Below are 26,885 nucleotides of genomic sequence, written 5' to 3'. Positions count from 1 at the left end.
CGAGCGGCATGGCCTAGAGGTCTAGACCATTGCTTAGCATTCGGGAGGACGCCGGTTCGATTCCGGGTCCGTCTGCCTTGGTCCAAGTTTTTCTGTGGTTTCCTTGGATCACTTAGGCAAATGCTGGGGCAGTAATATTCCACAGATAATCTTCCATTCTCTTCTGTCTTCATTTCGTCCGTCTCATCTTTCTCACCCGAACCACCACCCACCCATTGCCACTATTCCTGAAGGAGGCTGAAGAGGGCCTTCCGCCCTACCTTCCGGCGTAGTCCGAAGGGGCTGCCCGCCTACCAGCATTAGTGGGTGGGGGGGATGAAACATCCAAAAGTTTTTTAGTTTTTAAGTACTGAATGGTTCAAAGTTTCCAAAAGCATCTATACAAAAAGGCGTTTAGTACAGACAATGTTGGGGTTACAGGCTTTGCCTTCCAGGTGGCAAGTTCTATAGAGAATTTAAAACTTGGCAAGTTTTAGTTTTATTACATTAAACGCAATGAAAATTTGCCAAGCTATAAATACTACACAAAATGCGAAATTTGATTACACCTTGCATGGAACAAAAGTCGTTTCTATCAAACATGGTTGATTTATTTCACCATGACTACGGGGATATACATATATACATGTTTTTTTGTTCATTTTTTATCTATTTTTCATTAAATACATCCATATTTACAGACTCACTAAAATCCCCTTTCTAGGCTCAGTGGAAACAATTTCCTTAAATATAAACTTACAATTAGCTACGGTTCAGAATAAATCCTGCACTTAATCATTAAACAACTGTTGTAAGTCTCACTCTTGAAAAGTGTTCAAGTCTAACCGTCTTTATTATCGTTCTCGCGTTCTGTGCAACCCTTTCTCAACGAGTCGATGTCGATGTCTCAAATTGCAGCTGTTGGCAAATTGACTCCATTGAAACGATTATCTGCCAAGCGTTAACCTACAGATTGGCTGCTTTCAATTTAACCGCTATTTGTATGCACGCATATAACGAGTTTCCTCTATTTGCTAGCGTGGTGACTGGGCTTCCAATGGTCGTTATTATCCTTCGACCGTAACCACTATTTCCCTCGTTTTCGGATACGTACCATTTCTGGACCTATACTCACATAAACGTCAACTATCAAATACATCATATTCTGTATCCACGCCGAAAGATTTAATGTGAAAAATGTTTATAAACAACAACACATAAACATTGAAGAACAATGCAGCAAAAGGACAATTGTACAATAATGTGAAAAAATAGAAAAGAAAAACTAGTCGTTTGATCATAATACTTAATAATCCACCTGCGGTTATTAAGATCAACAATTATCCTCTCTCCAACCGTTTATTCTAAAGTGGACTCACTTGTAGATGAATTGGCTTAATCTACAAGGTACTAACAGTATCTACTCCTTAATTCCTTCCATCAAGAGACTCCAATAATTATGGTATGCTAACTCCTAGTCACTATCCTCTGCAGGGTGGGATCGTGGATTTCTCCTTTTGTTGAAGTATTCTTGTTTTTTGTCTTCCTGGTACTGGTTGATTTGAACCTGCTACCGTCCGCATCGTTGCCGACTACTCTACGCACTAGCCTATTCCCTCGTGCTCTTTATAGGCTTCGTAAAAGGAAACAAAAAGTGTAATAGTCTCTTAAATCTGAACGTGAAAGGTGGGACCCTAAAATCGATTTTGTGTTTATGTTTTGTAATTTAATCACAATTAGAGTGGGTTTACTGCCAGTAGGTATGATTATGAAGAATTTGTTTACAATTATATCCGAGTTTCTTGTTTTGATTTCATCTTTATTGCAAAATGTATTACCTAAGTACACACAGGGAGACGAAACAAACAGTGCACGAAAGCAGAACAAAATCTGGGCCAGACACTTCATTTAATCAGTGTTATGTCAGTTTTTATGTATCTATGTTTGCAAGTGTGTACTTATTTCTGCCAGGGTGTGTGTATGTGTGGCGTTTTTGTGTGTCTGTGTGTCCCATTTGTAGTATTACATTTGAGTAACACGAATTGCAATAATAAAATGGACTACAATCGATAGTCATCAATACCACTATCTCGGTAATACACTTACGTTAGAGTAGCTAGCCATGCATATACATAGAAACGTATAGATACATATATACTATTTACCAAATATACATATATATATATTATAGAAATAGATATACATATATGTATCAAACATCCAGCCCATTATCCAAATTGACTACAGTAATCAACTAAAAAGAATTCAATCCATTTCCACGTTGTATTCATAAATATTATCTGCTAAGTTGACGATGTTTCCAAATAACTAAGACTTTCACGTCCTTTAGATAACAGAACTTCCATTTTCATTATTATTGCGTGCCATTCTCTTTCTTCTTTTTGCCACTTTGGTAAATAACCGCAAGCATTATAAAACGGGCAATTTATTTAAGACGATACAAATATTTGACGGCCTTCCCTCCTCTAAACCAACAACGGTCTAGGACTCTAGGGATCGACATAAATAGAACAATGAAGGATAAAAAAATTAGTTCCTAAATTAGCTGAGTAGGTATTTACGAAACTTTTACGATGAGAAACCAAACAAAAATGAGTCAACATCAAATGAAAAATGTATATAGGAATCAAACATAGAAATAGAACATTATCCTTTATCATCAAATGAGAATTTGGTGTCATAATGTCCCCCTGCAGAGCGCATTAAGATGTTGAAATATCTTAACCTCAAATTCCAATGAAGGTAAGATGACTTGTCCAGTTTTGAGATAAAGATATATCAGAATTTCAATGTGCTAACGCAATTCTGACGTTAGATTCGAATTCGCTTAGTTTTTTCTTTTTATGAATACACAGCGGTGTTCTCTCATTCGGGAACATTATTACGGTGAGATAACAGGTAATCAATTTTGACGTATTTTTTGATGGCGAACTCGAATATCTCACCCCAGAAAGCCAAAGTTTGGCGAAACAATTTTGTTATGGTTTGCTAAAAGTGCTTCAGTTGTTTACCTACTTATTAATTGGATAATTTATATTTGGATAACATCCTGCGCGCTCATAATTGCGACCAAATTTAACATTGTGAGGTAAAGGAACTAAGAAAGTACGCATTGAACTCCGAATCGATAATGGGTAGTGTTGCTGACTACTGGTCAGATAGGTTTGGATTTCTCAGCTCCTTGAAGCGCTCCCGAATCAATTTCACGGTAATACGGATTTGTCTGTAGACATCTCCCTCTTGCTCGCAGTCAGTTACTCCGTTGCGCTTTCTCTCCCCCAATCTGTCATTTAGTTCATTTAAAGGCACTTACTTTACTTCGCTCACTTTCTTTCATTCTTCCTTTCTTACACTCGTATATATATTTATGTGGATGTATGTGTTACATAAGGTAAGTATATAGATAATGTTTATGTATGATTCAAGACTATTTCTCAATTCATCATCCTATGAATATAATCCACTGCAAAAGTTGCTGGTTCATCCTGATTCTTATCTTGATTTAGTCAAAAATTATAAATAGATTTAACATTTACTCCGTTTGTGTTGTCTTTTGATATCGTATTCCTTATGATCCTAATCATACTCATCAAAAAATAATATTTATAAACCATAAACTAACATAAATTAAGAAGAAAAAAAAGTATTGCAGTGGCAGGATGTAGATCCCAAGCGGCCCCGAGCAGCAAATGCAGTAAGTCAACATTCGTACCACTGAACCATTTACATCGCTTAAAATTTTTGTGGAAAACCAGTCTTGAAGATTTAAATACTTGGTACTGCATCCGTTATCATCGAAACAGGCTCCGGAAATTATACATTTACAAAACCGTAGCCTGTATCGTCTACGAAGGCACTTCCTTATAAAATGGTTTTCTTTTTGACACTGGTACTTGCTTTTGGGGCATAATGTAATGAGTCTAGAACATTCGTTGTAGTGTAGGTTTTCCACCAAAAATGGATTTTTGAATGTCCCACTTGTAAATATGGAGATTATTAGATATTAGTAGTATGCTAAGTGGGATATATTGATGGCAGATACCTAACTGACGTTTCTGACACAAACATCGATCGCATCATGTAACAAACACTCTCACAATGTTGTAGACTTTGAGTTTGCTACTAAGTAATTCTGATCAACATCATCTTATCATTTCAATTCGCTAGAGTAAATACGTAAAAGCAGCACCTTTCTGTAAAGCACGCATCATTCAGAGACATTTCTTTTGAATAGAGACAAAAGCAGGAAGCAGAAAATGAAACAGGTGTTAATTTCAACAATCTTCTTTCTAGACGCTTAGTTGGCAATTAGACAAATCGTTCTCTAAAATTAAAATTTCCACTTATTGCTAGGAGAAATACATTTACTTCCTGCCCGTATCACCGCAGACAAAAGGTACAAACAGAAAGAAAAACGGCTTTTTAATGTACTCATTCCTACGTCGGTACATAGGTACATATGTCAATTACTCCCAAGTTTTTTCAATGCAACGTCTGCCATGTTTGTATGTAGATGGGGAGAGGTATGAACATGGCGGCGGTGCGGTGGTGACATTTCACGTGCTAAGAATTTCGTTTAAGAGTGAAACAAAAGACAACACGTCTAAACAAGCATGTAGCAATTATCTTCAAGTCGTCCTTCGAATTCGGTTGCGAGAAGGGACGAGAGAGAGAGAGAGAGAGAGAGGGGGAAAGAGAAAAAGGAAGAGTAATTGTAGGGTCGTAGATTATGTTTTTTATTTTAAGGGACTGCTTCATTAGGAGGCAACGTAAATGTAAATAAGTAGAAAGGATATCATTAAAAAGTGTCGTTTAAAGGTTTAAGCGGGACAGAACGAGTAGGTGTATAGGTGTATATATATATGTATACATGTAGATCAAGTATAATTTCACAGTAGCAGCTGCAAACGAGAATGAAAACGGGCGAAAAAACTTTATACTTGATTAGTAGCGTTAAATTAAGACCAGCAAACTTAATTAAATCTTATATAATGGATTAAGGGAAGTAGAAAATGTTGAACAAAAATAATTAAAAACCTAAATTCGTCCGGCTCTTCTTCGCTTGCCACTGCGCTGCGCTCTATAACTCCTAAATGACAAACTTAATTAACACAGATTTTCAGGGCGACTAAGACGGCTACGGCTACGGCGGACGGTGTGCACGTACTACGTAGCGGCACTCTTTTTTTTATCGACCCCTTTCCAACAACTTTTCTTCTCCTTTTCACCACCTATGGATACAATCAATCGCCATTCTAATACACTATTATAAGAGCACCTCAGGATCCTATAAAGTTCATCATTGTTTAACTGAATCTCCGACGCAGCTTTTATTAGTAAACGAAGTTTGACAAGTAAATATCTTCCTAAGATCTTTTCAAACACCATGAAATTCTACTGTTATCAATAAATATCTGCAGAGGATGACATTATTTAACTGTATACACAACCTTACAAAGGTCTTCATTGTTAAACTGAATCTACTACATAGCGTCGATCAGACTTAATGTAAGTAAATACCTCTGCAAAGCTTTGTCAGAAAGCTTTGTCAAACACCATCCAATGTTACTGTTATGGATCATCATCATAAGGTCGTCAGTCCCAAGACTGGTTGGAAACGCACCTACACTCTTTCCTATCCTTAGCTAATCTTCGCATTACCCAAAAACTAGAACAACAGTAATTTAATCTAGGTCTACCTCTACCCCTCCTAATCCCCGTATCTGCTTCTAATATGTCTCTGACTAGACCTTCATGCCTGAGAAGGTGTCCACCAACCTATCTAACCTTCTGTATCTACGGTATCTTCATCGCCTGAAACACAACATTTCGAACGCTTCTAACCTTTTCTGTCCATGTTTCGGACCAGTACAGCGCCGTGCTCCAAACATACTCCTTTAACAATCTTTTTGGAATTTCTAAATTAACCGTTCGCGAGCATAGAAGTGACTTCTTTTTATTAAAGGCGACTCGACCTAAAAAAAAACTTTTGGGTGTTTCAATCCCACAGCCAGTAATGCTAGTGGGCGGGCAGTCCCTCCGAACTACGCCGGAAGCTAGGGCGGATGACCCTCTTCAGCCTCCTTTCAGGAATCGTGGAAATGGGTGGGTGGTGGTTCGGGTGAGAAAGATGAGACGGACGAAATGAAGACAGAAGAGAATGAACTTGGACCAAGGCAGATGCACCCGGAATCGAACCGGCGTCCTCCCAAATGCTAAGCAATGATCTAAACCTCTGAGCCATGCCGCTCGGTACTCGACCCTGCGCTATCCTCTGCTTTATATCCCTACTGTTCCTTCCGTCCTGACTTATCTGACTTCCTAGATACCTAAAATCGGTCACATCTTCAAATTTTTGTTTCCTATCATTATATTCTTTCTCTACTTTTTCTTCCCTTGCATACCGGTGTTTTTCTTTTACTTTTATTTATTTCAATACAATACTGTTTCATCAATATCGCTTCCATTTTGTTTAAAGCTATCTCTAACTCGTTCTTATGGATGTTATGGATGATGATATTATTTCTGTAGATCGTCATCCATTGATATTTACTNTTGGTACCAATTACTACTGAAAATATCAACGAGATGTTTATTTATATTTGAAGACACATTAAAGGCTTTAACGCTTGTTTTCGACTCGCACTAGTATTCATGATTGAACAAAACTTTTGGCAGGTACTGTAAGTATGTTTCATGAACAAGAGTCGAGAGGATAGTGAGCTTTTTTCTCCCTACCTACGATTGCCAGAGCGCATCCAAGACATTGGAAAGGGTACATCGCTAAAGAAAGTAAATGAAGTACGAGGGTGGATTGATAAGTTTCCGGCCTGACCAAGAAAAACAAGGTTTTTAAAAATTTTTTTTTTTTATTTCTCAACATAATCTCCTCCAAGGCTGATACATTTCTCATAGCGGTGTTCCAGTCTATTAATGCCATCTCTATAGACTGATTCGTCAAGCTCCTCAAAATAACCATTTACAGCTTCGATTACTTCTTCATTGTCCGCAAATCTCTTACCGCCAAGCCATTTTTTGAGATTAGGGAACAGAAAATAGTCACTCGGGGCTAGGTCTGGAGAGTAAGGAGGGTGCGGCATCAATTCAAACTTTAGATCGTTGATTTTAGCCGTCGCAACGATTGACGTGTGCGCTGGTGCGTTATCGTGATGAAACAAGATTTTTTTCTTCGCCAGATGAGGTCGTTTAATTTTCACCTCGTGGCTCAAACGTTGCAATAAGTCTGCGTAGTATTGACCAGTGATAGTATTACCCTTTGCAAGGTAATCAATGTATATAATACCTCTTGCATCCCAAAAAACAGTAGCCATAACCTTGTTCGCCGAAAAAATTGTTTTTGCCTTCTTTGGAGTTGGTTCCCCTGGTCCAATCCACTGTTTAGACTGTTCTTTGGTTTCAGGAGTGTAGTGGTGGACCCACGTTTCGTCAACGGTTACGAATCGACGCAAAAATTCGCTTGGATTACGCTTATACAATGACAAATTTGCGGTAGAAATGTTTTTTCGAATCAATTTTTGGTCGACTGTTAGCAAACGCGGCACCCATCTTGCACAGAGCTTTTCCATATGCAAATGTTGGTGCAAAATATGTTGCACACGTTCATATGACATCTTACAGGTCTCAGCTATCTCACGCACTTTCAATCTGCGGTCTCCCAGCACTATTTGATGAATTTTTTCGATCATATCTGGAGTTGTGACCTCAACGGGGCGTCCTGAGCGAGGCCCATCAGAGGTGCTCACACGACCCTTTTTAAACTCGGAAACCCACTGCTTAACGGTTGAATATGACGGGGAGGATGTCCCCAGTGTTGAGTCCATCTCTTTTTTAATTTCCTTCGGCGTTAACCCCTTCAAATAAAAGTATTTGATGACAGCACGATTTTCCTGCTTTTCCATTTTTACGAAAACCACAGAGGCGTCTTGTTCAGCGTGCTGTCAAACCTACACTAGCAAGGAGATCGGGCTGAAACTATAGCTACAAGCTATCCAAGGATGGTACTATAGAATGTCACCTCAAGGTAGGCCTAGTGGCGTCATCTCTTGGTTAGGCCGGAAACTTATCAATCCACCCTCGTATAGGGCACTTTCTTGAACATGAAGGACTGGTTAGACATATTACAAATAGAAATTGGAATTGACATGCAGATTGACCAAAAATAGGAAAAAGTGGAAGTGCTCTTCGAACCGACTTCGGACTGAAAACCTTATGACGATGATGAAGTTGTAAGAGGTTTTAGGGGTTTTGAGTGACGAAAGTAATAAAATATTAATTTACAAAGTTGTAATTACTAATGGTAATACTATACAAGGATTTCAATAATAATTCCGGCCATTGTTTATTGTTATAAAGCGAATTTGTAATCTTTTGATGGTTCGAATGGGATAAAGTAGCATAAAGAGTCCACGATGCGTAATGATTGAGCTTTGTTGTTTTTAATTATTTATTTATTATTTAACCGAATTAGGCGATTGTATGTAAAAGCGCTGAACGGCCCTGTACACACGAACTGTGGAGCTTATTGTGTTTTATGGGGCCGGTTGGTTGCCGTGCTGGTGTGTCTGTTTAATATTAGATTTCGCTTTGTGCCAATGGAAAGGGGTTGACGGTTTTTTCCAGCAATTTAACATTTCGAATGTTTTGTTTAATGTTGCTATAGAATTCAATGCACATGGCCCGTGATTTCTCTTTTGTTCTTCGACGTTTGTGCTCCGTCTCTCTCCGGCGTCGCACGCGCGCGATCGTTTGCTTGCATGTGTGAGTGTTTGTATTTCGCCACAGCCTGCTGCCGCGTCGCCGTGAAAACGCTACAGCAGCAACGAAAAGGCCAATTAAAAATTTTACCCTAATAACCTTTTCCTCTGACGTTTTGTTCCTCGATTCCGTGCAAAATGGGCCAATTAACCTACCGGGCCGATTCTTAATGCTCAAAGCTCGTTATAAATGTGCTCGTGCGACGCTACAGCAGCAATTGTTTTGTAAAACTGTTCTCGTGGCTTTGCTCGTATTCATACATGCAGAGCATTCCGCAAGAAATGAAATATTAATTGCAATATGCAGGGATGAGCGGCAAACGTGCCTATCCAAAGCAGGCGAGCGTTTCATTAGTAACAATAGTGGTGGCGCCACTTCTTGTTAAAATATTAGGAGACCACACGGAGGGAACCAAAAAAATTGTAAGAAAAAGGGAAAGACGATGAAGTGGAGATACATGATGAAAATTGAGTCCAAAAGAGAAAAAGAATGTTACAGAAGGATTACCTACTTTTGACAATAGTCTAGGTACAATATGTTTTAAAGCGTGACCCACAAACAAAAAAATATATATAAATAACATTCCACTACTATTTATGACGAAATGGCGTAAATTGTAAAACAATTCGAAAACTGACGAAAAGTACAAAAAACTTCATTTTGACTACAACAAAAAACGTTGTAGAGTATTGAAAACCGTATAAAATAGCACCTTGATCGACCTCAACAACGCATTCATTTCCAAAAAAAAAAGTGGAAAACCAAAATCTTTTTTGAAAATTCGTAATTTCTACAAACTGAAGCTATAGGTATTTTCATGCATGACATAGCAATTATGAATGTTTGAATGAATTATTTGGACGAAAGTTGAAATGTTTTTTGGCCTTTTCTTTTAAGTACACGCCCTTGATCCAAACGCGGTCAGATTCTAATTTTTAAAACAGATTGGGAAACTTTAAAACTGTAATGTTGTTCAAAAGGTTTGAAACGCATTCGAATTTTGAGTAAACGCATAACTACCTATTTGTCCTAAAGCCCAAGAAGAATCTGACCACGTGTTTGGAACAAGGGTGCACATGCAAAAAAAACCTATAAAAATTGGATTCATTCTCTCGACAGAGTCCAATTTTCGTTCGAATATCTATGATACTTTAAAACCCTGCACAGCCCTATACCCCACATTTTTTATTGTAAAAATGACCAATTAATTCCTTCATTCCTTCGTATATATGGTATCAATTGACGAACTTTCTGTAATGTGCTTTGCTGATATGACATCTTATAGTGGACTAATTTTAGCTTCTTGGTTATAAACCGTTGTACAAGTGAATTCCTTCTTCAACCCAACCGTCCAAGTTTGAGGCTTATTCTTTTTGACTGTTTATTGCTTACATTAAATAATTATTAATTTCACATGAGAGCATTGTTTTGGTCGATATAGATTCATTTGATGTGAGGTATGATTAGTTGCCACAACTATTTACCTTAACGCAATTCATTAATTTCTTCATATAGTCCACACAACTTTGCTGTGGTACTGGTAGAAAGCGATCCCTTCATAACACATCTAACAATAAGCATACGTGAAGTTATGTAGTGAATGAAGTCTTTAGGGCATTTTCACGTCAAAAGCAGCACATTGTATACGACCAAGTTGGCGTACTACATATTAAGTGCGCACAATAACTGGCCATCAATGAATTGCCTGCTGCCTGCTTCCTTTTAACATGTTGTATAACAACAACTTGTTGTTACCAAGTTTGACGTTTACGGGTAACGGTTGGTGAGTCGTTTGGAAGAAACATTATCGGCGAATTAGTGAACATGTTCGCCGGCAGTTTCTGCTTCAAGATACATTATATACACATTGCTTATTACTTAAGTATTACGAAGTTCTCTGTTGTGTGTGCATTTTAGGCGTCAATATTACTTGTACGAATATGCTCATACATACTTGCCAATACGGGAGGATACCGGATCGATTTCGCATCTACACGCCTTGGCCTAAGTTTGTCTGTGGTTTCCTTGGATTAATTTGTACCATCCGTTCCATGTATATGTATTCTGTACGGGACAGTGGCTACGCATTTTTAGGACAGTAACATTCCACATACTTATAAGTAGTGTGTTTTGGCAGATTCTGTTACAAAATGAGTTGGAGGGTTTAACGTCATTGGGAAGAATAAAGTTCACTAATCCAACTCTCGGCCAACGGTAGATGTTAAACGTGTGTGCCTTAACAACAGGCAACGACATCTCTCCACATCATTTTGTAACAGAACCGGCCAAAACACGCTACTGTTCGTTTCAAGAAGTTAGAGATATGCCCCTTCCCTTTATTAGGATGCGCCGTAGCATAATTCCAAATTCAATCATATTTGTCCGCGGAGCTCATTTCTCCACTGATCATCGAGCGAGAACTAGACAAAAGTGTACAGTACCATTTGCAAAATTATTTAAACTGCCTCGTTAAAATTTAAGAATATGNCGGAGTGTAAATATGAAGACTATGGTGCTTTTAGTCTGATACGGGTGGGAAAGCAGTCTACGAGTTTCGATTGGTAATCGGCCACTCGAACAACTCCAACTCCAATAACTTCCCTAAACGGTTGAATTGGAATTCTGTCCATAATATGTCCACAACGTATCAGAGTGTAAATGTCAAGATTGTGATGTTTTTAGTCTGATACGGGTGAAAAGGCTGACCATGAGTTTCTATTTTCAATAGGTCACTCTAACAACTGCCCTAAGCCGTCGAATTTGATTCTCTCCGCATGTCCACAACGTACTAGAGTATTAAGTTGAGATTTCTGTTTTTTTAAGTGTGCTTAGGCTGGGATCGGAACCTCCGAGTTTTGGTTAGTAAATCGGCCACTCTGACAACTGCTCTGCACCCTTGTCCCCCTGGAAATGACTAATATAGCGACGTTTAATGGCACGTGTGTATAAAACGTGAAATGATTTCGGCGATGCGGCGTCAGTGATGGATACTAAAACTGCATTCGTGTGCCCGTTCATCCGTATGCATCATTTCGCTTTTGCATAATTGCCTTGATAAACTCGGCCTGAAATTCTAACGCCGGATGATAAACCCGCACATTATTTACTCCATTGTTAAATTTACGATTCTACAAATTAAATCAGAGCCAAAGGCCTTATCGTCAGTCGCCCACAAAAGTTGACAATGGTCCAACCCCTTTGTTCTCCGTTGTTGGAATAATAACACCGGGCACTTTGACTATTACATGTATACATACATTCGGAATGAGGCCGTGCAAGCTTCCATTTTTTTTAATGACAGTAAATAATTAACCGAGCCTTTGTTTTGCTACGGATGAGATGGAAACAGCCACAACAAAATCTTTAATCAAATGGCAATGCATCATTGTCTTAAGCTCTTATATATTTATTATGAAAAGCATTAATTTATACATATGTATATATGCATAGTCATTAATTGTTTACCAAAATATTTAACGCAACAGTAGTATTGCCTTTGGATTATAAAGCTTTTCACATCATCATTATCATCATCATAAGGTCTTTAGTCCTTAGACTGGTTGGACACGCACCTGCACTCTTTCCAATCCTGAGCTAATCTTCGCATTTCCCTAAAACTAGAACAACCCATATCCTTAATTATTTGCGAACAGTAATCTAATCTAGGTCTACTTCTACCCCTCATAACTTCCGTTTCTGCCTCTAATATGTCTCTGAGTAGACCTTCATGCCTGAGAAGGTGTCCTACTAACCTATCTGGCCTATTTCTTATAGGCTTCCATAGAGTCCTCCTATTCTTCCTAATACCTCTTCATTTGTAACCTTTTCTATCCACGGTATACTGAGCATTCGTCTGAAACACCATACCTCGAATGCCTCCAACCTTTTCTTTCCACCGCGCCCACCGTCCACGTTTCGCGACCGTACAGTGTCGTGCTCCAAACATACACTTTTAACAACCCTTTTCGAATTTCTAAATTAAGTGACTTCATTTTAAGAAATTAGCGAGAAATAGGTAAGATATGTATGTTGGTATACTTCGTTTAGTTTCTGTAGCGATGTGATCTTCAGTTTGGCCGGCGCAAAGTAGAAAAGAACAACACTAGGCCAGAAAAGAAAGGAGACAACTCTCTGCCAAACTCTTAACCGGTGAGGAGCGTATAATCCGTATAGTACTGTACGGAAAAATTGACCATTTTATCCACCACAATTTCATTGCTCAAATGTGCTGTTATTGGTACCATTTACTACTGAAAATATCAACGAGATGTTTATTTATATTTGAAGACACATTAAAGGCTTTAACGCTTGTTTTCGACTCGCACTAGTATTCATGATTGAACAAAACTTTTGGCAGGTACTGTAAGTATGTTTCATGAACAAGAGTCGAGAGGATAGTGAGCTTTTTTCTCCCTACCTACGATTGCCAGAGCGCATCCAAGACATTGGAAAGGGTACATCGCTAAAGAAAGTAAATGAAGTACGAGGGTGGATTGATAAGTTTCCGGCCTGACCAAGAAAAACAAGGTTTTTAAAAATTTTTTTTTTTTATTTCTCAACATAATCTCCTCCAAGGCTGATACATTTCTCATAGCGGTGTTCCAGTCTATTAATGCCATCTCTATAGACTGATTCGTCAAGCTCCTCAAAATAACCATTTACAGCTTCGATTACTTCTTCATTGTCCGCAAATCTCTTACCGCCAAGCCATTTTTTGAGATTAGGGAACAGAAAATAGTCACTCGGGGCTAGGTCTGGAGAGTAAGGAGGGTGCGGCATCAATTCAAACTTTAGATCGTTGATTTTAGCCGTCGCAACGATTGACGTGTGCGCTGGTGCGTTATCGTGATGAAACAAGATTTTTTTCTTCGCCAGATGAGGTCGTTTAATTTTCACCTCGTGGCTCAAACGTTGCAATAAGTCTGCGTAGTATTGACCAGTGATAGTATTACCCTTTGCAAGGTAATCAATGTATATAATACCTCTTGCATCCCAAAAAACAGTAGCCATAACCTTGTTCGCCGAAAAAATTGTTTTTGCCTTCTTTGGAGTTGGTTCCCCTGGTCCAATCCACTGTTTAGACTGTTCTTTGGTTTCAGGAGTGTAGTGGTGGACCCACGTTTCGTCAACGGTTACGAATCGACGCAAAAATTCGCTTGGATTACGCTTATACAATGACAAATTTGCGGTAGAAATGTTTTTTCGAATCAATTTTTGGTCGACTGTTAGCAAACGCGGCACCCATCTTGCACAGAGCTTTTCCATATGCAAATGTTGGTGCAAAATATGTTGCACACGTTCATATGACATCTTACAGGTCTCAGCTATCTCACGCACTTTCAATCTGCGGTCTCCCAGCACTATTTGATGAATTTTTTCGATCATATCTGGAGTTGTGACCTCAACGGGGCGTCCTGAGCGAGGCCCATCAGAGGTGCTCACACGACCCTTTTTAAACTCGGAAACCCACTGCTTAACGGTTGAATATGACGGGGAGGATGTCCCCAGTGTTGAGTCCATCTCTTTTTTAATTTCCTTCGGCGTTAACCCCTTCAAATAAAAGTATTTGATGACAGCACGATTTTCCTGCTTTTCCATTTTTACGAAAACCACAGAGGCGTCTTGTTCAGCGTGCTGTCAAACCTACACTAGCAAGGAGATCGGGCTGAAACTATAGCTACAAGCTATCCAAGGATGGTACTATAGAATGTCACCTCAAGGTAGGCCTAGTGGCGTCATCTCTTGGTTAGGCCGGAAACTTATCAATCCACCCTCGTATAGGGCACTTTCTTGAACATGAAGGACTGGTTAGACATATTACAAATAGAAATTGGAATTGACATGCAGATTGACCAAAAATAGGAAAAAGTGGAAGTGCTCTTCGAACCGACTTCGGACTGAAAACCTTATGACGATGATGAAGTTGTAAGAGGTTTTAGGGGTTTTGAGTGACGAAAGTAATAAAATATTAATTTACAAAGTTGTAATTACTAATGGTAATACTGTACAAGGATTTCAATAATAATTCCGGCCATTGTTTATTGTTATAAAGCGAATTTGTAATCTTTTGATGGTTCGAATGGGATAAAGTAGCATAAAGAGTCCACGATGCGTAATGATTGAGCTTTGTTGTTTTTAATTATTTATTTATTATTTAACCGAATTAGGCGATTGTATGTAAAAGCGCTGAACGGCCCTGTACACACGAACTGTGGAGCTTATTGTGTTTTATGGGGCCGGTTGGTTGCCGTGCTGGTGTGTCTGTTTAATATTAGATTTCGCTTTGTGCCAATGGAAAGGGGTTGACGGTTTTTTCCAGCAATTTAACATTTCGAATGTTTTGTTTAATGTTGCTATAGAATTCAATGCACATGGCCCGTGATTTCTCTTTTGTTCTTCGACGTTTGTGCTCCGTCTCTCTCCGGCGTCGCACGCGCGCGATCGTTTGCTTGCATGTGTGAGTGTTTGTATTTCGCCACAGCCTGCTGCCGCGTCGCCGTGAAAACGCTACAGCAGCAACGAAAAGGCCAATTAAAAATTTTACCCTAATAACCTTTTCCTCTGACGTTTTGTTCCTCGATTCCGTGCAAAATGGGCCAATTAACCTACCGGGCCGATTCTTAATGCTCAAAGCTCGTTATAAATGTGCTCGTGCGACGCTACAGCAGCAATTGTTTTGTAAAACTGTTCTCGTGGCTTTGCTCGTATTCATACATGCAGAGCATTCCGCAAGAAATGAAATATTAATTGCAATATGCAGGGATGAGCGGCAAACGTGCCTATCCAAAGCAGGCGAGCGTTTCATTAGTAACAATAGTGGTGGCGCCACTTCTTGTTAAAATATTAGGAGACCACACGGAGGGAACCAAAAAAATTGTAAGAAAAAGGGAAAGACGATGAAGTGGAGATACATGATGAAAATTGAGTCCAAAAGAGAAAAAGAATGTTACAGAAGGATTACCTACTTTTGACAATAGTCTAGGTACAATATGTTTTAAAGCGTGACCCACAAACAAAAAAATATATATAAATAACATTCCACTACTATTTATGACGAAATGGCGTAAATTGTAAAACAATTCGAAAACTGACGAAAAGTACAAAAAACTTCATTTTGACTACAACAAAAAACGTTGTAGAGTATTGAAAACCGTATAAAATAGCACCTTGATCGACCTCAACAACGCATTCATTTCCAAAAAAAAAAGTGGAAAACCAAAATCTTTTTTGAAAATTCGTAATTTCTACAAACTGAAGCTATAGGTATTTTCATGCATGACATAGCAATTATGAATGTTTGAATGAATTATTTGGACGAAAGTTGAAATGTTTTTTGGCCTTTTCTTTTAAGTACACGCCCTTGATCCAAACGCGGTCAGATTCTAATTTTTAAAACAGATTGGGAAACTTTAAAACTGTAATGTTGTTCAAAAGGTTTGAAACGCATTCGAATTTTGAGTAAACGCATAACTACCTATTTGTCCTAAAGCCCAAGAAGAATCTGACCACGTGTTTGGAACAAGGGTGCACATGCAAAAAAAACCTATAAAAATTGGATTCATTCTCTCGACAGAGTCCAATTTTCGTTCGAATATCTATGATACTTTAAAACCCTGCACAGCCCTATACCCCACATTTTTTATTGTAAAAATGACCAATTAATTCCTTCATTCCTTCGTATATATGGTATCAATTGACGAACTTTCTGTAATGTGCTTTGCTGATATGACATCTTATAGTGGACTAATTTTAGCTTCTTGGTTATAAACCGTTGTACAAGTGAATTCCTTCTTCAACCCAACCGTCCAAGTTTGAGGCTTATTCTTTTTGACTGTTTATTGCTTACATTAAATAATTATTAATTTCACATGAGAGCATTGTTTTGGTCGATATAGATTCATTTGATGTGAGGTATGATTAGTTGCCACAACTATTTACCTTAACGCAATTCATTAATTTCTTCATATAGTCCACACAACTTTGCTGTGGTACTGGTAGAAAGCGATCCCTTCATAACACATCTAACAATAAGCATACGTGAAGTTATGTAGTGAATGAAGTCTTTAGGGCATTTTCACGTCAAAAGCAGCACATTGTATACGACCAAGTTGGCGTACTACATATTAAGTGCGCACAATAACTGGCCATCAATGAATTGCCTGCTGCCTGCTTCCTTTTAACATGTTGTATAACAACAACTTGTTGTTACCAAGTTTGACGTTTACGGGTAACGGTTGGTGAGTCGTTTGGAAGAAACATTATCGGCGAATTAGTGAACATGTTCGCCGGCAGTTTCTGCTTCAAGATACATTATATACACATTGCTTATTACTTAAGTATTACGAAGTTCTCTGTTGTGTGTGCATTTTAGGCGTCAATATTACTTGTACGAATATGCTCATACATACTTGCCAATACGGGAGGATACCGGATCGATTTCGCATCTACACGCCTTGGCCTAAGTTTGTCTGTGGTTTCCTTGGATTAATTTGTACCATCCGTTCCATGTATATGTATTCTGTACGGGACAGTGGCTACGCATTTTTAGGACAGTAACATTCCACATACTTATAAGTAGTGTGTTTTGGCAGATTCTGTTACAAAATGAGTTGGAGGGTTTAACGTCATTGGGAAGAATAAAGTTCACTAATCCAACTCTCGGCCAACGGTAGATGTTAAACGTGTGTGCCTTAACAACAGGCAACGACATCTCTCCACATCATTTTGTAACAGAACCGGCCAAAACACGCTACTGTTCGTTTCAAGAAGTTAGAGATATGCCCCTTCCCTTTATTAGGATGCGCCGTAGCATAATTCCAAATTCAATCATATTTGTCCGCGGAGCTCATTTCTCCACTGATCATCGAGCGAGAACTAGACAAAAGTGTACAGTACCATTTGCAAAATTATTTAAACTGCCTCGTTAAAATTTAAGAATATGCTTTATTTAAAAGCATATTTAGCCAAAAATAATAACAAGTGAATTAACTTAACGTTCTACACACCTATAAAACTTTTGCTTTGTTTTCTATTGTTAATTTATATACATTTTTGTTTTAAGAAATTGCTAAACATTTTCGTCTAGTACTGTACAGTTCTAGCCGATCTCCTAAGACCGCCCATCGAGAGCTCTGCTCGTTCAAGCTTGTTCCAACTATTTCTGTCTTGCTCACGCCTAGTGTGTATTCTTTCTATCTTCGCGCAGATTTCTTCAAGGTCACAATTCTAGCAAATCGAAATAGACAGTACTCTTATAGTATTTCTTTTGTACCAGAACTGGCCAAAACACACTACTCTTATAGTATTTCTTTTGTAACAGAATCGGTCGAAATACACTACTGTTGTAGTATTCCTTCGCTGTTCTATTGGTATTACAAATAATTCTTGTTTTTTCTCCCTTCCAGGACTTTCTACAATAATTTCCAAAGATATTTCCTTTGTTCTTGACATTGTTTTTGTTCTTATCCAAATTTTTTCCGCAGTTTTGCTACCGTCTTTTGTGCGCTTTAGATAATTGCTCATTCATATCTTCTTTGAACTTACTATTCAAAATCTGTTTTGTTCTATTCATCACCTTACAGATTTAATATGTACCTTTACATACTGTACAATCGTTTTATGTATGCTTAATCGCGAGATGAAATGTATTTGTTTTTGTTCCAGGTTTTGTGTGGGAGATCGATTTTACCTCTGCGAAAACAAAATCCTTTGCGAGTACGACTACGAGGAGCGATTGGTTTTCGCCAGCATGGCTTACAACCCTCCAGCACTTTCCCATCTTAAACGCCAAACAGCTACATTGCCACCTGTAAGTACTACTAGATATTTATTTTAGTTTTTCTGAATGTAGTCCATATCTCCAAACAGTGGAGCATTTCAAAAAATTCCAGAAAACTCCATTATTTCAGCCCACAATACCGACACATCTGATGAATGGACATAGGCCCCCTTTGCCCCCCACAAACGGCGATTTGAATAACAATATGTCAGGGTCTAGTCAGACACCGCCCCATTCGATGTCTTCGCAATCGTTTCCGGCACCAGGTCATCTAAAGAATAGTCCGATGTCACTTGGAGCGTCCAGTTGAAACGGAAACAATCCTCAAGACTGTGATCCAAAAAGGCGAAAAACGTTTATAGTGTAAATACAAGGTGCTGTTAATTATTATTGCATTCAATTCGTGTAAATTCGCGTCTATCAAAAGCACTCGTCTCTCTCTCTCTCTATCTCTCTCTCTCGCTGCCGAAGTTGAACCGAATCTATTACACATGCTAGGGATTGCTCCAGGACATCAACATTTTGAAATATCTTAACCTCAAAATTCAAATGGTATCAACTTGGCTCGTTTGGTTTTGAAGTTGAACATCTTGAAATAGACAGGAGTTATACAACCCTCCTTTTAATTAAATGATATTGCTATCTCACTATTGTTTTTATGTAAAACGTTCACAATCGAAAAAAGAACTGAAAAACTGACTGACTCCAAAAGAGATCTCTCTGACGGTTTTCTAATGAATTGCTTCAAGATGTAATAAACATATTAGAGTCGTTGTTCTTCTTCGGTAGCTGCTTTTGAAACGCTTTGAAAGTTTACAAATTCGATAGGTGAAATGCTCAATTACCATTGTTACGATGATGAGATTGGAGAACCCAACAATTGTATAGACGACTACGTGCAATATATATACGAGCGCAGTATTCGAAATAGTTAATTCTAGAAGTATACGCATACATTTTTAAGTACACCGTGTATGTACAGTGACGTTTGTTAAAAGTGAACAAAGTGAACAACAAAAGATCACTTCAGCTGATCTCAAGATATAAACCGTCACCCTAATAAGATTCGCTACAAAGTCGCTATTCATTCAACAAGATCTTTATAAATTTCATAATTACAATTTGTCCACTTTTAAAGACCGTTATTGTACATCTACATATAAAATACCCCTTATCGTATCGCAATCGTTTTTTCAAAAAATAATTACGTTACTATTTTTATTTGAACTTCTGACAAACTTTTGTAAAGTTTTATTACGAGGCATTTTCTTTAAGCACACGTTTTAATTATTGTTTGCGATACTTTAAATTTCTTTTTATTACTAGCCATAGGTGATTGGATGATACTCATTTGTTGTTTGTTACATTTTGTTTCTCAGAAAACAAAACAAGAATTGATTGATACGCTTGTGTGTTATCGGTTCCGTAATATTTTTACCAATAACTTTATATTTCCGTCGATTAATTAATTAAATTGTAAATAGAATATCTATATTTACCAGTAGATAGGCCATTGAAATAGATGTGTAATGTATCTACTACTCCCCTGCCCCTAATACAGATAGATAGCTGTTTTCATCAAAATATTTCCGACTTTTTTAAATACCTATTGTACATTATTTGCAACCATAACTGTACCCACATCGTTTAAATAATACTAACTAAACGGTAAAGATCTCGACTACAGTTAAGTGATGGATGTGGAACGAAGAAAGAATAATTAATTGCATTTATTAAGTTTTTGTTTATTTGTAAATGACAATTATTCCAGTGAACGAATAATTTATAGTTGTTTAAAACATCCTATAAAAATTTCTTCCTGAAACCAATGAAATGACCAAAGAAATTAAATGAAAAATATAAAAAAGCGTTTTATTTCAATCTCTCCCAATGATCCAACTTTTTGAAGAAGAAAGGTAAGTGAATAATTTCTGTATATTTTTTCTCTTAAAGAGCATTTTTGCATGATCGTACGCGTTAGGTAGTAAAGTAGAAATTGTTATAAACTTAACCAAATACAATCTTGAAGGGACGCATAAGATTAAAAATAAAAAGGGAATCAGAAATAAGCATCTAATTTTTGGCTTTGACACCAAATTAACCCCTGAAACGTCCCTGATGTCGATTTAGCGACTCTATTGTGCTAGCGTCACGGACACGTCAGATGTGTTTATAACGTTTTGGTAGTGAGAACGAACAAGTCTGAAACATTGATTCACGTCTAACAGTCTTAAAAAGAACTCTGGCCGACAACTTATTAAATAGAAATGATATTGATGTAAATTTCCATTAAAATTCACTATGCTTGACAGTTGTTTCACAGCACTGTGTCTTCTGCAGGTAGTATCACGCAGAGAAATAGGACATTGCAACGCCGCATTCAATCCGCTGTCACTTAGCAGCATCCGTGTTGTTTTTCTTTTATATTTTTGTACTCATCTATTGTTTGTTATTTGTTACATTAGATTATATGATTGACGATGTTACAATTAACCTAGAGTAATTCGTTCTATTAACGCTGTAGGTTATATTACGTACGTATACAGACAGTTGAAGTCATCAGAAGTAGGTCAATGTGTCAGTGTCATAGATCAGTACAAAGTATTATTGCATTAACCAATCCGTGAGTTTCTAGACAAACATTTTTCTAGACGATTGGACATAGATATGTGTCCTGTACGCACTCGATTGGGTTAGGCACCCAGTCAAACTGTAACGTTGTTGCGCCCCTGGTCCTGTACTCAAAATTATGCGTAGTCCTGATTTATATCCGCTTGACTTCTTTGTATTGGAATGGATGAAACAGCGCGTATATTACACGCTGCAAATGAAGTACGCCAAATACCGAACGTTTTTGTCGTGTAGGTACGTACGTGTATGTGGGTTTACTGGTGTTGTAATTAATTTTTAATTTTTTTATTAATGGGTTTGGAACCGGACAGCTTTCATCTGCCTAATTTGGTTAAACGATTATTCCGAAATCCTTTCAACAATGATGATGAATCGGTTTTTCCGGATAATTTAAATGTCTAATTGATTAAGTAATCGAGTGTTCTGAAGCTCTTATAATGGTGATAATCAACTGATTTTTAAATTTATCGATCGCACAGCTATATTAAATACATCAACAAACATCTGATGTCCTCGTTTGTTTATTTTTTCTTTATGCTGCATACATAAGTGTCACAAAGCGTTTCGAACAGTCCGCGTATGTTCACGTTTGAGAAATAATTTTCACTTTTCGTTCGTCGCCGTCGCGACGTCGGTAGTGTAAACGTTAGTGTAATAACGCAGTTGCACTCAATCCACGCAAGAAGCACTTCCCGTCTTAAAGTCGAAATAAAATCCACAAATGCGTTATCTATGATGTTAAAATGGCACCGGCGCTGCATACAAATACACGATTTAACTTAGAACGAGCGTGTTTTCGCGAATAAATCTCGAAAACGCGCCATTGAACAAAGTTCTTTCTCTTTCCCCTGTCACCCTTGTTATCTTTCTTCGCTGCCGCCTTTATAAAGTTAAATATCATACCAGCCACCTACTACCGTATTACTCACGGGAGATTTATTAATTTGGTCGTTACGGAGGACAGAAGTAATTGTTTCTCTCGCAAAATATTTGCCAAAATAAACACCAGAATTATAAACAGCAATTTCGCGTTTAATTGGTACAGAAAAGATTAAAGTGTCGCAAATAAATTTTTGTTTAAAAATAAAATAGCTGCTAATGACTATGCTTAAAACAACAAGACATGTATGTTGGATTATTGTCTATAGTCTTAATGGACGATGGTATCGTCGGAATACATGGGTGGTGGTTGGGGAGAGACAAACGGGATGGACGAAATGAAGAAAAGTAAAAGATGACTTAATTATTATGAAATTTTTTACTATTATGAAGTTTTTTCCGCATTACCATAACAACATATACATGATTAAGATTGAATTTTGACAATACAATTTTTTTTCATGTCAGGTAGAAAATAAATCTAAATTTTTGAAAAATGGAAGGATTTGATGCTACATGTCCTGCTGTACCTCCACATAGGTATATATTTACATCAAAAAATTTTAACCGTTTTATATAAAAATGTAATTATGAGTGCAATGATTTATTTCAATAAAATTTTCGGTGTAGTGCATTGGGCAAACCCGACAGTTTAAACTCAGAATTCCTGTACTACAGTTCTATACTCAAAGTCCTCGCACCAGCTATGTCAGAAGAATATCAGCGACAACAGATAGTGCCGTGGATAAAGAAACTTTTTAGACCTGAATATCATAGTTCCAAATTTCGAGAAAAAAGAAACAGGTAATACAGTTGGAATACACAAAAACTTGTACATGTCGTTACTCATACCTGAAATCTATATATTCTTCATCATCATCACAAGGTCGTCAGTCCTAAGACTGGTTGGACACGCACCTCCACTCTTTCCTATCCTGAGCTAATCTTCGCATTTCCCTAAAGCTAGAGCAAGCCACGTCCTCAACTATTTGCGAACAGTAATCTAATCTAGGTCTACCTCTGCACCTCCTAACATCCGTTTCTGCCTCTAATATGTCTCTGACTAGACCTTCATGCCTGAGAAGGTGTCCTACTAACCTATCTCGCCTATTTCTTATTGACTTCCATGGAGTCCTCTGTTCTCCTATTCTTTCTAATACCTCTTCGTTTCTAACCTTCTATATCCACGGTAACCTCATCATTCGCCTGTGACAGCACATTTCGAACGCTTCTAACCTTATCTTTTATATTCCTATATCCATAAAATAAGTACTAATTGAATGTCATCTTAACAACATACTATTTTTAATTAAACATACCTTCAAACTTCGTCTTTGAAATAAAAGAAATTCTCTAATACATAACGAGAAATAAAATTGTAGTTGTATTGTGAACCAATTATATGATGACATTTCAATTCCATACAGAAACAACAAAATACGAATAAAAATAAAGCATGAATCTGAATTTGTAGATATGAGGATTCTAGAAGATGAATCTACAGATCAGTGTCGTACACATTTTATTGCCTCATCATTTTAATTCAGCATTCTTTTCCTGTCAATTTAATAACTTTTCATAGATATCTTCTGTACTTAACAATAACCTTACTGAATGACGAGTCTTATGGCATTTTCACCACGTGTCCACCAGAAGGAGCGTTGCCCGAATTACACGATCTAGAACACGTTCCCGTTCCGGCAGCTGAATGGGAATTGGATAGAATGTGGGTAGAAACATTGAACGGTCTTCCAAAGGATTTTCAATGTCTACAGTGTTCAATTCATAAGAACAGTCACGAATGTGAAAAGGACCACAAACTGGATATGGTTAGTACAATTTTCTTTAAGGGGGCTCAGTGGTTACTACCTATACCATGAATTTAATGAGTAGAAAGACTCCTTGGGAATCGATACAATTTTGAAAAATAAATTAAACTGAAAGGTATAACCTTTGAAAAACATGTGTCCATCAAAAGAACCCAATAAAAATGTCCCGAAATGTTTTTGCCATACGCCCTAGAAGACCTGTAGACTTTATGGGGTATTAAGAAACTTAAGTTTATCTTTAACCACACTTTTTAATCCGGAAACACCAATAAATCTTCGCTAACGTGTCAACTAGGTACTTAGTTCTATATTGTACAGAAATGGGTTCCCAATGGAACAAAGGAACTGTTTCGCATTTGTTGAACACGCAAATTTAAAAAAGTAGTTTCTTTGTCCAGGTGACGTTGTAGTTAATCATAACGAAAGATTTTATTTAAACGCTTCGTTTGCATACAGCGCGACACATAGAGCAACATTAACAGTAACAACGACGCATACACAGTGTGTCCCAAAAATAACCGAACTTTTTGGATATAGCATAAAATACACATTATGTTATCTTTGAAAGTTATTATTTATTCAAAATAGGTTCCATTAGACTCAATACAACGTTTGGAACGATCAACCAGCGCATGCATAGATTTTTTTATGTCATTTACAGGAATGTTCTTCAGCACCTCGGTTACAGCTGCTTGAATGGCTGGGATATCATCATAAAATGCTCCTTTCATCTTGGTTTTCAATTTTGGAAATAGGAAATAGTCACATGGTGATAAATCAGGCGAATACGGAGGGTGGTTGATGAGAGAAATCCGTTTTTTCATCAAAAATTCGTTAACTCTTTTGGTCTTGTGAGGTGGTGCATTATCGTGTAGTAAAAACAGCTGTTTTCCTGCTGGATATTCAGGTCTAACACGACCAATTCTTTTCCACAAACGATGTAAAACGCCCAAATAGTATTCTCCATTAACAGTTCGACCTTCTGGAACAAATTCCTTGTGGACAATACCCTTCGAATCATAAAAAGTAATCAACATTGTCTTGATTCGAGACTTCTGAAAACGCAATTTTTTTGGTTTTAGCTCGCCTTTGGACTTCCATTCAGCAGATTGACGCTTAGTTTCAGGGTCACTCATCACCAGTTATGATCGAATCAAGAAAGTCTGGATCGTTTTCAGCAGTTTTAACAATGTCTTTGCAATGCTCCACACGAGCGATTTTTTGGTCCTCATTTAATTCATGTGGAACAAAACGCGCACAGACCTTTCTTTTACCCAAATCTTCAGTTAAAATTCTCAAAATAGTGTTTTTACTCGTATTTAATTCCTCAGCCAACATTCTCGTAGTAAAATTTGCATCGATACCAATGATTTCACGGACTTTTTCCAATAATTCAGCACGATTACTAGCTTCTGGACGACCTGGCCTTAGGTCGTCATTTAAATCCTCACGACCATTTTTAAATCGTGTAAACCACGTATAAACTTGAGTACGACTCATACAATCATCACCATAAACTTTTTTCATCATTTCGTATGTCTCAGCGAATTTCTTTTCAAGTTTAAGACAAAATTTTATATTTTCTCCTTGTTCCATTTTTGTTTTGTAACATTAGCACACTTTTTCTTTTATTGAAATGGCTGTAACTTTGACATCTGTCATCTGATTTAAATGAATTTTGCTGCGTTTGAAAGAGGATGAATGTATCTTTTTAATGCTGCAAATTTGCAATAGATGGCACTGCATGTTGTATGATTTAAATATAAAGTTCGGTTATTTTTGGGACACACTGTGTAATTGCCTTGGAATAAGGAGATTTTACATAACTCGTCGATACACAAATACGGAAATTGTAAGGTACATTTATTTGGTAAATGTGCATGGAGTCTAGAAGAAGGAGAAGCATCTCTATACACTTTTAGAAACGAGTATGGCAAACAAATTCAAAATGTTCATAGTACTTTTTTCTGTCGTTTACGTTGTTAGAACTGTAGTCAGTAGTCAACAGCTAGTCATGAAGACAACTTCGAGGTCAAACACTACTTCGCTGATCTTGTGGACCTCTGTCAACCGCAACTGTTAACGAAACGTCGGACAGTCACATAACCTTTGGACGACCTCACAAGCCCGAAAGAAAATTATCATTTACTACATATTTTAATAGTGTAAAATTGTTAATTCAAACCGAAACAAAAAATATATACTGTCACCGCTACTTTCTAATTTATATATCAACACCATTTAAGACAGTACAACTGTAGGGATAGATATACAGGCACAAAAGATTAGTATGCTTAGATTTGCAGATAATATAGCTGTATTAGCATCTAGCAAGTAGGAGTTAGAGATAGCTTTAAATAAAATGGAAGCGGTACTCACAGATCAGTACTGTATGAAAATAAATAAAAGTAAAACTAAAATACTTGTTTGCAAGGGAAGAAAAAGTGCGGAAAGAGCGAATGTAGAGATTAGCGACGAAAAATTAATGGCCGATTTTAGGTATCTAGGAAGTCAGATAAGTCAGGACGGAAGTAGTAGTAGGGATATAAAACAGAGGATTGCGCAGGGTCGAGTCGCCTTCAATAAAAAGAAGTCACTTCTATGCTCGCGAACGGTTAATTTAGAAATTCGAAGAGGTAGACCTATATTAGATTACTGTTCGCAAATAGTTAAGGATGTGAGTTGTTCTAGTTTTAAGGAAATGCGAGATTAGCTCAGCATAGGAAAGAGTGGGAATGCGTGTCCATACAGTCTTAGGACTGACGACCTTATGGTTTCTTTTTGCTTTTGGGTGTTTCATTCCCACCAGCCAGTAATGCTGGTGGGCGGGCAGTCCCTCCGGACTATGCCGGAAGGTAGGGCGGAAGGCCCTCTTCAGCCTACTTTCAGGAATCGTGGGAATGGGTGGGTGGTGGTTCGGGTGAGAAAGATGAGACGGACGAAATGAAGACAGAAGAGAGTGAAAGATTATCTGTGGAATATTACTGCCTCAG

At 37.6% G+C, this 26,885-nt stretch overlaps 2 protein-coding genes across 3 annotated transcripts in view; both read left to right on the top strand.

Annotated features, from left to right (window-relative positions):
* Positions 1 to 20,413, top strand: part of LOC108740409 (LIM domain only protein 3-like) — a 74,095-nt gene extending 53,682 nt beyond the window's left edge. The window contains exons 3-4 of one of the 2 annotated variants that reach the window (XM_018474715.2): positions 18,439 to 18,583; positions 18,684 to 20,413. In XM_018474715.2, coding sequence (XP_018330217.1) covers positions 18,439 to 18,583; positions 18,684 to 18,863 — 325 coding nt within the window. In that variant the 3' untranslated portion in view covers positions 18,864 to 20,413. Of the gene's footprint in view, positions 1 to 18,438; positions 18,584 to 18,642 lie in introns of both variants that reach the window. The other variant, XM_018474716.1, reaches the window with a different exon arrangement.
* Positions 20,414 to 22,494: 2,081 nt separating this feature from the next.
* Positions 22,495 to 26,885, top strand: part of LOC108740386 — a 14,529-nt gene continuing 10,138 nt past the window's right edge. Inside the window, exons 1-4 of the mRNA XM_025975525.1 lie at positions 22,495 to 22,603; positions 22,694 to 22,867; positions 23,646 to 23,892; positions 24,554 to 24,686. Coding sequence (XP_025831310.1) covers positions 22,560 to 22,603; positions 22,694 to 22,867; positions 23,646 to 23,892; positions 24,554 to 24,686 — 598 coding nt within the window. The 5' untranslated portion in view covers positions 22,495 to 22,559. The remainder of the gene's footprint in view (positions 22,604 to 22,693; positions 22,868 to 23,645; positions 23,893 to 24,553; positions 24,687 to 26,885) is intronic.

This window comes from Agrilus planipennis, unplaced genomic scaffold (genome assembly GCF_000699045.2).
Source record: "Agrilus planipennis isolate EAB-ADULT unplaced genomic scaffold, Apla_2.0 scaffold206, whole genome shotgun sequence".
In the NCBI taxonomy this organism is placed as follows: domain Eukaryota; kingdom Metazoa; phylum Arthropoda; class Insecta; order Coleoptera; family Buprestidae; genus Agrilus; species Agrilus planipennis.
Note: the sequence above shows the minus strand (reverse complement) of the source record. Positions and strands in the feature narration are given on the sequence as shown.